The following is a 13,126-nucleotide window of genomic DNA, read 5'->3' on the forward strand; positions in this document are numbered from 1 at the left end:
CAGTCTAAATTTGCTGACATATTTGTACTGAGAACTCTGTGTTTTTTGTTTATCTTTGCAGTGTTTTCAATTTAAATTAATTTGTGACACTCTGTGCCCTTTGTTTTAAATTCTTTTAAAAAGAAACACCATCCTGTTTGCTTTGGTTTGATCTCTGAGAAGCTCACAAGGTAATGAAAGATTAAATAGTATTGGCTGGTTAATCATTTTTAAATGCTAGGTTGGTTTTTTTTTTGGCTTGGAAAACTATCAATGATAATTCCCTATAAAAAACTGGGAAAGTGAAGAATCTTCTGTTTGTATAAAACTGAACATTTTCTTCACTCAGGCACTAACTAAAAATTGGCCAGAAGGTGTGATTTACATTGTTCAAACTGGGTTCTAAGGAAGGGAGGAAGATTATTTCAGCTGGGCGGAAGATTTCAATGTGGGCTTTAGAGATGCCAGGTCAATTAGTAAAAGTATATTCTGTGGATTTTTGCTGCTCCAACAAGCACTTCTTGACTGTTGACATTTCTTTATATGTTGACAGGCTGAAATTTATCTCTGATAGCTAGTTTTCTTGTTTTCACTTAAAGCTTGTGAACTGATTTAATTTCATTTGACCCAGTGTATCCCTAGTTCATACTTGGTGATTCAGTCATTCTATAGAGAACCGAGTAGTTTCATACCAAGGATGGAGTCTTTCTAGGGTACCAACCGTCCTGGTTTGCCCAGTTCTGAGAGGTTTCACGAGATGTGACTTTCAGTGCCAGAATCACAGTCCTGAGTAAACCAGGGTGAGCTGGTCACTCTGTTTATAACTGGAAAGTCCCCTTGGTAGTGGTTATAGACATTCCCAACCAAAGTCGATAGCTAAAATGAGTTTAATTTCTAGGAGTGCCAGAGATTACTATTTGATGAGATCTTATAAAAATACCCTTTTAAAAACTCGGCTTCTTTTTTCTTTGTAAGCAGCCTTGTTGCCTACATTTACTTTTTAAAGCATTCTCAGTTTACCATATTTTCTGGAACATGCCTTAAATGCAGCAAAATGTTTACTTGCCTTTTTCTTTTTTTTCTGGTGTGTGGGAGGAACAAGTGAATTCCAGAAATACTCTGCCTCCTCTTAGGCATGGTTTCGAATTGCCTTCCTGGTTGGTGACTGTACTCAGCCTCAGCTGAATATACACTTTTAGAGTTGACATATTGCTTTTAAGATATTACTTCAGTGTCTTTGAAGCTTAGTTAATGTGTAAATTTCACAGAAACATGGATGTGATTTGTGGATGGGAGTTTTTCTGCTACAGACGAATGATAAAAAGAAGAAAACTCTGATAATTCCTTTGTAATTTTCCCACACTCTAGATTGCATTTACATTTCCCCGATTTTTTTTTAAAAGAAGAACGTCTCCCATTTCTTTTTCCACTATGTCCCACAACCAGGCTGTCAGCTTGTACCAGGTGTCTGCACCAAGCACAGCCAGGGAAGTGTTTAAGCCGGGGTAGCCTGTGCAAGGCAAGATGATCTCTCTGATGTATCAGAGAAGAGAGATACAAAGTGGCAAGGAACCCCCAGCTGCAGCAGATGGGGAGGGTTCCCTGGGTGCATGTCATATTGTGCAGATTAAGTAGGAGGAACCTTTGAATCCTTCCCTCCCCATGTGAACCTACAGAGAGTCTGCTTCTCACACATGTACTTATGGGTAGCTCTTTTGGTCCAGGGCATTTTTAAAAATGAAAAAGAGGAACTCTTTATGATTTATGAAGCAAACAGAGATTACCTGGTTCAAATGACTTTGATGAGACCCTTTTAGAATTTGTTATCTAATTCACTTCAAACACTTTATTTCTAAATTGTTTTCTTTTTCACAGGATTAGGTCGAAGAGCTGAAGACCTTTCTGCTGAACAACATCAACTTGCTATCAAGTGAGTGAAGTTTAACAATGTGTTTATTTAAACAATATCTGCACATTAATTCTGCTATATGCATATAATATGTATTTTGTGAATCTGCTATTGATGAACATTTGCATTGTTTACCAGTGTTTGGCTTTTACAAATAATTAAGTGGTGAATAACCTTGTACTAGGTCATTTTTAAATGTGTTAGGGTAGGAATGTAGGATAGATTCTCAGAAGTAGAATTGTTAGGTCACAGAGTAAATAGAACTGTACCTCTGCAAGGTTCTCCTTTCCTGGGGCTGCTATGTTTACTCCAGAAGTATTTTTACTGGGCATGTGTCTTGGGGGTCCTTAAGAATAGTGAATGGTCAATGTCATTGTGATTAAATGCCATTGTGAAAAGAGATAGGAAGTCGGGCAGGAGAGTGAGCATAGCTGAGTTAAACACAGGACGAGGGCTGCAGGTGGCTTTGCCAGTGTTCATGTTCAGCAGGAAGGGGGAGTGGAGGAGAGGAAGTGGGAGGGGAATAACTTTGATCTGAGAGTACAGATGGCGTGTGGAGTAGCACATCGGGTGCAGCCGTGGTGGTGGTGGTGGTCCTGCTGCACAGAATCAGGGACAACTGGCATAAGTGAGGATGGTCCCAGGTGGTAGAGGAGATTGAGTTCTTCAGTCTTGCCTTAAGGAATTAGGACTTGAAAGCAGTGGAGCACTATTGAAAGATTCTAATGAATCAGCTCTTTGCTAAGCACAACGGAGGTGCAAATGAGATAGGGCAGCAGTCCCCAACCTGTTTGGGACCAGTTTAGTGGAAGACAAATTTTCCACTGCTTCAGGATTGTGGGTGGTGGGGGGGATGGTTTCAGCAGTGCCTTACATTTATTGTGCACTTTATATTATTATCACATTGTAATATATAATAAAACAATTATACAACTCACTATGATGTAGAATGGTGGGAGCTCTGAGCTTGTTTTTCTGCAACTACATGGTCCCATCTGGGGGTGATGGGCAGCAGTGACAGAGACAGATCTTCAGGATGCTCATGAGGAGCGCACAACCTAGATCCCTCTTGTATGCAGTTCACAGTAGGGTTTGCGCTCCTCTGGGAATCCAGGGCCACTGCTGACCTGCCAGGAGGTGGAGCTCAGGTGGTAATAATGTGAGTGATGGGGCCTGGCTGTCAATACAGATGAAGCTTTGTTTGTTCACACGCGGGCTGCTCACCTCCTGCCGTGTGGCCCGGTTCCTAACAGGACACAGACCAATACCAGTCTGAGCCTTACCCTAACCCTAACCCAGCTCTAGGGGATGATTCCAGTGACTGGTTAGCATGGCAGTCAGGGAGCCTTGATTCTATTTTGCTAGAACAGGCCTTCCAAAATGCCATAAAAGCACTACACAGAACTGTTCTCTACAGACATGTTTCTGCTATTACCCTGGATTGTTGCTCAGGAACTCAGCTCTGGTTGCCAAAGCAGACAACAGGCTGCGACTGAGGTTCTTCTGTGTGGCCTCTTCCAGCGGAAACTGGTTCCACCCGTCATTTGCTTTGTATTTATGTTGGCAATTGGGAGGGACTTTTCCCATTGGGAAGCATCTTGATCAGCTAACATTAGGTCAGGTTCCACCCTGCTTTATGTTTATCGCCTTCCTTTTGTCCTGAAGACAGGGAGGGTCGATGAGAAAAGGACATTTCCCAGCCTGAGTTGTACTTGCACTAAGTGGCTACAGCCGCACATGGCCAGCAGAGGGCGGCATGGAGCTCTGCCCCTGCAGTGAGCCACCTGCTTCCTCAACCTTTCCTTTCCAAGATTTCTCCTAGGCTGACTTTACAGAAACAAAATGAGAAAAGGTCATGTCATGTATCACAATCTACAGAGGTAACATTTGTGTTTGGTTATTTACAGATTCTGAAGAAAAAGCAAAGACTGAAGCCTTTTCAATTTATGTATTTTCACAGAGTGAAACCCTCTTTTTTGGAATACTTGAGTTACCTTCTCAATTTCATGAGTGTCATAGCTGGTCCTTGTAACAATTTCAAGGACTACGTAGCCTTCATCGAGGGGAAGCATATACACATGAAGTTGCTAGAAGTGAACTGGAAGCAAAAAGGTTTCCACAGCTTGCCAGAACCTTCTCCCACAGTAAGTTTTTAGAGAATACGGTTTTGCTGCCAGGGTTGACTCTGTCTAATAATGGTTCTAATTAAAAAGCCAAACAGTTTACCAGAAAGCTTGGCCAATAACTTGTCATTCTCATTTTTTTTTTTTTTTTGAGACAGAGTTTCGCTCTTGTTACCCAGGCTGGAGTGCAATGGCGCTATCTGGGCTCACCGCAACCTCCGCCTCCCGGGTTCAGGCAATTCTCCTGCCTCAGCCTCCTGAGTAGCTGGGATTACAGGCACGCGCCACCATGCCCAGCTAAGTTTTTTATATTTTTAGTAGAGACGGGGTTTCACCTTGTTGACCAGGATGGTCTCGATCTCTTGACCTCGTGATCCACCCGCCTCGGCCTTTGTTCTCATTTATTTAAAATACAGGGATAGTTCCTTATTTGCCGCAGTTCTGTGTTGGAGCAATGGGTGTTTACTTTACTGAGAAGCTCATTGGCTATCAAAATGAAAGCAATCAGTTCATCAGTCAATATTTAGTGCACACAATATACCCAGCGCTGTGGAGTTAACACTTTTGAATGCTATGGATGTTTTGCTTTTGTGAGTTGAAATTCAAGTATAGCCAAAAGACGATACGTCATAATAGGCGGGGGGACACAGAACTGGAATGGATGTGCTTGTCTTGTAGAGCCCACTGACTGCAAAGGAAACCACTTTTACACTGCATGCCCAAAGCTTGCTTCTACTGTCCTTGAGAGAAGACGTTTTGAAATAATATATTAAATTGTATTTTATTTTATTTTTTAATTTAATTTTAATTTTTATTTGTTGAGATGGAATCTCGCTCTGTCACTCAGGCTGGAGTGCAGTGGCAAGATCTCAGTTCACTGTAACCTCTGCCTCCCGGGTTCAAGTGATTTTCCTGCCTCAGCCTCCCAAGTAGCTGAGACTACAGGCACCTGCCACCATGCCTGGCTGGTTTTTGTATTTTTAGTAGAGATGGGGTTTCACCATCTTGGCCAGGCTGGACTTGAACTCCTGACCTCATGATCCACCTGCCCGGACCTCCCAAAGTGCTGGGATTACAGGCATGAGCCACCATGCCCGGCCCCAAATTTTATCAATCCCAAATTAGTCAATATTAGGATAACTCATTACAAATATGCTAAATTTATTCCGCTCAAATATCCTATATTTAAGGGACATTTGTAATTAATGAAAGGAGTGGTGAAAATTGGAAAAGGAAGGAAATGAGGATAATTGGAGTTAAATATTTTGAAAGTGCTGAAGTCTTGGCAAAAAAATAGGAGTTAAGTGTTTGAAAACTTAAGTGATTTATTAATTAGGTATGAGGTTTTAGATTTTTTTTTTTTAGTTTTGATTTTTTTTAATTAAATTTTTTTTTTGAGAAGGAGTCTCACTCTGTCGCCCAGGCTGGAGTGCAGTGGCGTGTCTTGGCTCACTGCACCCTCTGCCTCCTGGGTTCAAGCGACCCTCCTGCCCCAGTTTCTGGGGCATATTTGACATAGTTAGGTTCTCAGCACTTTATGGTTGGTCTGGTTCGTCAAGTTCGTCCACTTTACTGAAAGGATCTAGGGGTGAGGTCACCATGGCTGCGAGACACCAAAGTTACCGCATTTCTAGACTGTATCTGTCACCTTAGTGTTTTCACGCTTCACGTGCTTTTATTTATACAGAAATGGCATCAGAGAGTCTTTCTGCAAGGAAACTCTTGCATATTTGTGCACGGATAAGGTGAGGTGGTGAGGAATGTCTGCATCAAGAGGTACTGCTAGGAAAGGGCCTGGGGTCCGTGAGCTGGTGCCTGTCAGTGGTAGAGCTGTAATTGTGGCTGAGCATGCTAAGCACTTAACTGGGATCCAGGCACTATTCACAGGACCTTGTAAACACTCATTCACTTACACCCCAAGGTGCCCTCTGAGGGAGGTGCTATTGCTATGCCCATATTACCAATGGAAGTCTTTTTTTTGTTTTTTTTTTCTTAAATAAAGTGGGAGACTACAGTTCAGTCGAATGTTGAAGGACGTTTGCTGAAATGTCAGGGAAACTGGGTGAAATCACTCTGTCCAGAGGAATTTAAAAAGCCAGCACGTAATTAACCCAGAGTAGACTACATCTAAACCATCCTGGGGGGCTTTCTGAAGCTCTCCATTACCTGTCCATGTCCTGGCCCAGGTATTCAATCAGTTGCACAGAATCCTTCACACCTGAGCCTCTATCTTCCCTACTGGTGACTCAAGCCTGTTTCCTGGGCTCTGCTGGTCATAGGAATGGAACGTAAATGTGCAAATGTTTTTCTTTTTTCTTTCTTTTTTTTTTTTTAATGGAAACTTGCCACCATGTTATTTATTTCTCTTGTGTTTTGCATAATGAAAGTACTTACATTTTGTTGACTGAATATGCTGATGGGGGTTTTCTTCCAATCTAACCCTCAAGTGTCAGAGGCATGTTCTGTATCTAAACACAGCACCTAAGCTCCATTGTCAGATGTGTGTCATGAGAAAGGACGCCTGCTGCCCTCCTTCTAGGAAATAATGCCAGCCAGCTGTTGGAGCGGTGTGGTCCTTAACGTGCCTTTGCCAACGCAAAGTTTTCCTCATACCTGAGCTTCTGAATGGTGACACTGATTTTTCCCTATTTCCCATTCCAGGGAGCTGTGATACACAAGTTATGCATCACCTTGGTGTCTCTCCTTTTGTTTCTGACGCTCACGAAGACCTTTCCTGTCACCTGCCTTGTTGATGACTGGTTTATCCACAAAGCGGGCTTTCCGGCTCAGCTCTGCTACTTATATGTTGTCATGCAAGCCTCAAAGCCCAAGTATTACTTTGCATGGACGTTAGGTAAGTTTCATGGAGTGTGGAGCAGCCCTAAATGAATGAGGGAAAAATGCTGCTCCTCAGATGGCTTAGCCAGAACATTTTAGATCACCTGATCAAAAAAGCTCAACACGTAATGGGAGGCAGTTGAGCCAGGGTCACTTTTAACATTCCAGCATAGCACTCCTCTCTCGGGCCCCGGATGAACTCAGTTCTCCACGATAAGGAGAAACACATCCTGGCTATTGTTCAAACCCAATGTTATTAACAGATGTCAAAACTTGGAAGCTTCTCCTTCTACCAGTCAAAGCCAGCCATGTAAAGCAATGGGACATTGAGGGGAAATTCTGGAATGATCTGGCTTTCTTGCAATTTTTCTGGGGTTTATGTAATATAGGATGGCCCCTGAATTAATTTTACTGGCACACATGGTAATTTAGGTTATACTTGTTTAAGGAACTGGTAGTTAGGTTTTTATGTCTTAGAAAGAAGCTGACTTCAAGTGCTGGGTTTTTTTTGTTGTTGTTTGTTTGTTTCTTGAGACGGAGTTTCACTCTTGTTACTCAGGCTGGAGTGCAATGGCGCGATCTCGGCTCACCGCAACCTCCGCCTCCGGGGTTCAGGCAATTCTCCTGCCTCAGCCTCCCGAGTAGCTGGGACTACAGGCACGCACCACCATGCCCAGCTAATTTTTTGTATTTTTAGTAGAGACGGGGTTTCACCTTGTTGACCAGGATGGTCTCGATCTCTTGACCTCATGATCCACCCGCCTTGGCCTCCCAAAGTGCTGGGATTACAGGCATGAGCCTCTGCGCCCAGCCTGATTTTTTTATTTTTTTAGGTAGAAAGTTCAACTTCATTTGGTTTTATCACACCTTTTTTTCCCCCCTGTGGGATAACTTGGTTCATGTTAGGCTTTTATCTCTTTCCTTTCAAACAATTTTAGACTGCTGTTGCATAAAGCATTGCTAACATGAGCTGTAAACCCGTCTGTGTCCGTAGAGACTGGGAAAGGGTGTTGAAAAGCATGGAAGCCCTATCTGTCACACCGGAACCCTTTTAGGAATAGGATTTGGGCATCTTAGCTGCAAATGACCTGCACTTGGTGTCAGAGAGCAGTGACTTGGATTATTAGATTATTAAACTTGGTGTCCAAGTGTTCAGCCCACATCCCACGGATGAGGGAATGGCACTTAATGGCTTGAGTTCCTCTTCTTTCTCAGTTCATGCTTCAAGGTTAAAGTTTCAATTAAAGTTTGCAGGTACCAAATTACTTTTGAAAAAAAGTGATTGCCTGCATGGTGGCTCACACCTGTAATCCCAGCACTTTGGGAGGCCCAGGTGGGTGGATCATGAGGTCAGAAGTTTGAGACCAGCCTGACCAACATGGTGAAATCTGTCTCTATTAAAAATACAAAAATTAGCTGGGCATGGTGGCCGGCGGCTGTAATTCCAGCTACTTGGGAGGCTGAGGCAGGAGAATCACTTGAACCTGGGATGTAAAGGTTGCAGTGAGCCGAGATTGCCCCACTGCACTCCAGCCTGGGTGACAGAACTAGACTCTGTCTCAAAAAAAAAATTATTTTTTTGACTAGATATAATGGCTCATGACTATAATCCCAACACTGTGGGAGGCTGAGGCAGGCAAATCACTTGAGGCCAGTAGTTCAAGACCAGCCTGCCCAACATGGCAAAACCAGGAGTTCAAGACCAGCCTGCCCAACATGGCAAAAAGTACATGTTTTTGTGTACTAAAAACACAAAAAATGACTGGGATAGTCCCCACTACTGTAATCCCAGCTACTCAGGAGGCTGAGGCACAAGAACCCCTTGAATCGGGGAGATAGAGGTTGCAGTGAGCCGAGATTGTGCCCCTGAACTCCAGCCTAGGTGGGGAAGCAAGACTCTGTCTTTAAAAAAAATTTCATTATGGCAAGATACATATACAATTTACCATTTTAACTATTTTTGAGGGTGCACTTGAGTGGCATTAAGTTCATTCGCAATACTGTGCCACCATCACTACTGTCTTAGCTTCAGAGATCTTTTTCATCACCCAAATAGAAACTCTGCCCATTAAACGGTAACTCCCCATTCCTTCCTCCTCCAGTCCAAATTATTTTTAAGGGCCACAGTGTTCCTGCATAAGTTCAGTCCGGTGCTGCAGTTATGTGACGTTTGGCCGGAGAGATCTGACTTAGAGCTTTTGTAAAATTTGCAATGAGGGAAATTTTGCTTCTGGACGCTTTCAATGTAATTCAAGGGGTTTTTGTTGAGGACCGGATTCTGTGCTAGGAGAATTGAAAGGTAAGATGTTGACTCTACCGCAAGATTGTTGCATGGCTGGGAACACAGACATGTACAGCCACCAGGCAGTACTCTTCAAGCTGTCCGAGTGGGAGGAGTCAGGAGGAAAGGATGGGTATGGACTGGTCATGGAGTCTTCTTTTATCTTATTTCTTCTTCTGCAGTTACAAATGATGACTTCTTTAGCAGGTAGGCATTAGACCTGCTGTGGTTGGAACCCTCCTTGAAACATTGGGCTTTTTTTTTTTTCTATGTGAAATAATTTTTTTTTGAGATGCAGTTGCGCTGGTGTGCAATGGCATGGTCTGGGCTCAGTGCAACCTCCGCCTCCCGGGTTCAAGTGATTCTCCTGACTCAGCCTCCCGAATAGCTGGAATTACAGGCAGGCACCGCCATGCCCAGCTAATGTTTGTATTTTTGAAAGACATGGGGTTTCACCATGTTGACCAGGCTGGTCTGGAACTCCTGACCTCAGGTGATTCACCTGCCCCAGCTTCCCAAAATGCTGGGTTTACAGGCATGAGCCACAGTGCCTGGCCAAATAATTAATAGTTTTAGTTTGCTCTAATCTGAGTGAGTGTGTGTGTGTAGGGGACTGAGAGAGAGCGAGAGAGAATATATTGAATTCCCCCTGTCTGTTGCTGCCTTACCCATCTCCCTTTCTCTTCCCTCTTCCTGTCCTCTGGCTCCCATTTTCTGTATCCCAGGGCTTAAGGGCTGCCTTCTGGACTAAATGAGCTCCTGAGGAAAAGCTCAGGAGGAAAGAAAGGCCATTCCATTCCATAGGGAAAGTCCGAGGCCAGAAAGGCTGTGCCAGCCGGGACCTGGACTGGGAAGTGTCACGGGAACAGGGGGTGCCTCACCTTTCTACCCTTTTGGGGAGTTCCCTAGACATGTGGCGTACGGTGTAGACGTACCCCTTCCTGTGGAGAGCTTGCTCTGTGGACTTTGCTCTTTCTCTCCTCCCCCCATGCTTCCCTTTTCTTTATATTTTTTGGGTAGCTTCAGTAGAAACAGTTCATTAATTCGTATGGCCTCAATTTAAAGTTTGTTACCATTTAGATTGCATGGGCTGGTCCGAAATTAACCTTTGTCTTGTTTGTGAATAAAGAAGCAATGAATAGTGTGTCAGGGAATATTTAAACTGCTTAACCGAATAATTGTTTTCTCCAGCTCTCTTTAAAACACCATTTACATATAATTGATATACTAATTACACATGATTATAAATTTAATCCTTAAAGCTGGCCTCTTGATGAATCTCCACTGAGCTGAGTGTGTTAGCCTAGCTCTAGGTACTGTTTATATTCAAATAATCAAACTGTTTCTTTTGGACTTAGTGTATAGTCCTGGCTGTTTCCCCTACTACTTAGTACTAGTACCACTTAGCAAGACTTGAGTCCAGGCTGTTTTCTAAGGACCAGACAGTCCAACATATGGGGTACAAATTAATTTATCTGTAATAGTAAGTTAAAGCCATGTATAGTTCAAGTAAAACCACTTTTGGACTGGCAAACACAGAGCCCGTCACTGCTCTGAGACAAAAATCAGGCTGGGATAAATGAGTTATCACTAGGCGAAGCGGGGAGTGCATCACTAGGCGAAGCGGGGAGTGCATCACTAGGCGAAGTGGGGAGTGCGACGTCGGCTCAGGGTGGTTCTGAGAGTCAGCACTTGGGACCTTTCACCATTTTTCTCTTTCAAGGTGGCTCTTACCTGCTCAGGTTGTGGAACTGAGTTCTAGGATTGATTCTGGGATTGTTGACAAGCTACGTGATCTTTTTTTTTTTTTTTTTTTTTTTTTTTTTGAGATGGAGTTGTACTCTTATTGCCCAGCTGGAGTACAATGGTGGGATCTCGGCTCACTGCAACCTCCATCTCCTGGGTTCAAGTGATTCTCCTGCCTCAGCCTCCCGAAGAGCTGGAATTATAGGTGCCCGCCACCATGCCTGGTTAATTTTTGTATTTTTAGTAGAGATGTTGTCCAGGCTGGTCTCGAACTGCTGACTTCAGGTGATCCACCCACCTCGGCCTTACCTAATACATCTAGTCTCAGTCCCCTTAGTGACATAATAATGATAATACTAGCAGCTAACTTTTTTGAGTGTGGACTTGGGCCAGGACTGAGCTATGCACTGCATGCATATTTAATTTTGTTTAATCCTTTCAAAAGCCCTTTAAAATGGGTACCATTATTATGTCCATTTTATGCTCAAGGGAATAGGTTTCTAGAAATTAGCTGATTCTTCTCCCAGGCTCACGTATGTAGTATGCTGTTGACTGCTGGTAGAAACCTGTCTAGTCTCCCCCGCTGCCCCTCTGGGGCCCATCCTTAACCTTCTGTCTTAACACTATTGTGAAGATTAAATGAGGAATTGCCTGTAAAGTGTTTTCTGGAAAGATAATAAGCACTGAAAAAAAAAAAAAAACCACACACACACACCACGATAGTTATCATTATTCTCTTCTCTTAGGTCTAGCCAGATGTGCCAGAAATGAGGCTGGAGTTGGAAGAAGGGATTTAGAAGCGGCCATGCTGGTCCCAGTCATGCTCAGCCGGGCTCTGCTTTTAGTTATTAACACAGACATCAAGGCCCTTAGTGTCATTGATCTCTATCACTCATGAATGGGTTCCCACACATTGAAAACCATTCGTTTCTTACAGGCACACCCCACTTTGTCTTTTTCTTCTCTACTGGGTTCCCATCCAGTTGGCAGGGGGAGAATGACATTGAAGGACTCGGTCTCTTGCACACTTCCTAATGAAAGAAACCAGATCATCTTACAGTGAAGCCACGAGTAAGATCAGCTGTGTTAAATCATCAGCTCTGCCAAATATCAATGAGACAGACATAGGACAGGTTGTTTTTCTTTAGAGCAGCTCTTCAGAAGGCCGTCTAGAGTCGTACTTTTATAGAAAAAGAAAGATTTCTCTAAGACCTCCAGATCTAAGATTTCACAGTGCTATGACTTAACTATTTTGATTAGTTAATTTTTTCTTAGACAGTAAGTGGAAAGACACAATTAGCCTCTTGGTCATCGTAATAAAAGTGTGTTGAGTTCATTAAGGAATTGAACAGAGATGAAATATTCCCGGCAGGGGGACATTCTCTTATGATCAGTGACATAAGAGAAAGATGGAAGTAGGTGCTTTTAAAGGGACTTTTATGGGTGGCTGGCTGGGGTGACTTTTTCCATCTGTGGCCTCCATTGCAGCTGCCCCCAGAGTCACATCTCTAGCTCTGTCCTTTGTCTTGGGACCTAAACTTTTTTTTTTTTTGAGACTGAGTCATGCTCTGTCGGGCAGGCTGGAGTGCAGTGGCGTGATCTCAGCTGACTTCAACCTGCGCCTCCCGGGTTCAAGTGATTCTCCTGCCTCAGCCTTTTGAGTAGCTGGGTCTACAGGTGGGTGCCATCACGCCTGGCTAATTTTTTGTATTTTTAGTAGAGATGGGTTTTCACTGCATTAGCCAGGATGGTCTTGATCGCCTGACACCATATTACGCCCGCCTCAGCCTGGCAAAGTGCTGGGATTACAGGCGTGAGCCAACTTTTTTTTAACCCCATCTTGGCTGCTCCAACTGATACACTACTGGCAGTTCATGCTTACCACGTCCAGAAGGAGCTCCAGTCTCTCTTGCAGAGCCGGCTCTCCTGATTAAGCACTGCCTCTTAGGTCATGCCCTGCCATCTTTTGTGAGAGCTCTGAGACCCCTTCTTGGCCCCCTTTTTCTTCTGGTCTCTGTATTTGAGCTCAGATCTATTTTTACCTCCTTTCTTTTCTCTCCTCCTGCCAAGTTGGTCATTCTACTGTTTACTTATTCATTTTGGGTCTTCATTTCTTGTTGATTCTCATTTTTGCATTCTGTGGACATCTGCTTCTTCCCTCTTCCCTTAGCAGGTGTTCCCTAACTGCCTAAAAATCAAGGTTACCAAACAGCCAAATATGTTTTTTCTGATTCAGAATGTTAGCAGGTC

At 43.5% G+C, this 13,126-nt stretch overlaps 1 protein-coding gene and 1 long non-coding RNA gene across 7 annotated transcripts in view; one reads left to right on the forward strand and one right to left on the reverse strand.

Annotated features, from left to right (window-relative positions):
- Positions 1-13,126, forward strand: part of MBOAT1 (membrane bound glycerophospholipid O-acyltransferase 1) — a 107,783-nt gene that overhangs the window by 73,482 nt on the left and 21,175 nt on the right. For all 6 annotated transcript variants that reach the window (XR_013533662.1, XR_013533663.1, XR_013533664.1 and 3 more), the window contains exons 6-8: positions 1,855-1,909; positions 3,849-4,032; positions 6,673-6,865. Coding sequence is in view for 2 of the 6 variants with exons in the window: in XM_035294799.3 (XP_035150690.2) it covers positions 1,855-1,909; positions 3,849-4,032; positions 6,673-6,865 (432 nt within the window). In the remaining 4 variants the exon portion in view is untranslated. The remainder of the gene's footprint in view (positions 1-1,854; positions 1,910-3,848; positions 4,033-6,672; positions 6,866-13,126) is intronic.
- LOC103792238 (uncharacterized) overlaps positions 1-13,126 on the reverse strand; it is a 77,754-nt gene that overhangs the window by 24,673 nt on the left and 39,955 nt on the right. The window lies entirely within an intron of this gene.

Source organism: Callithrix jacchus, chromosome 4, assembly GCF_049354715.1.
Source record: "Callithrix jacchus isolate 240 chromosome 4, calJac240_pri, whole genome shotgun sequence".
NCBI classification, from domain to species: domain Eukaryota; kingdom Metazoa; phylum Chordata; class Mammalia; order Primates; family Cebidae; genus Callithrix; species Callithrix jacchus.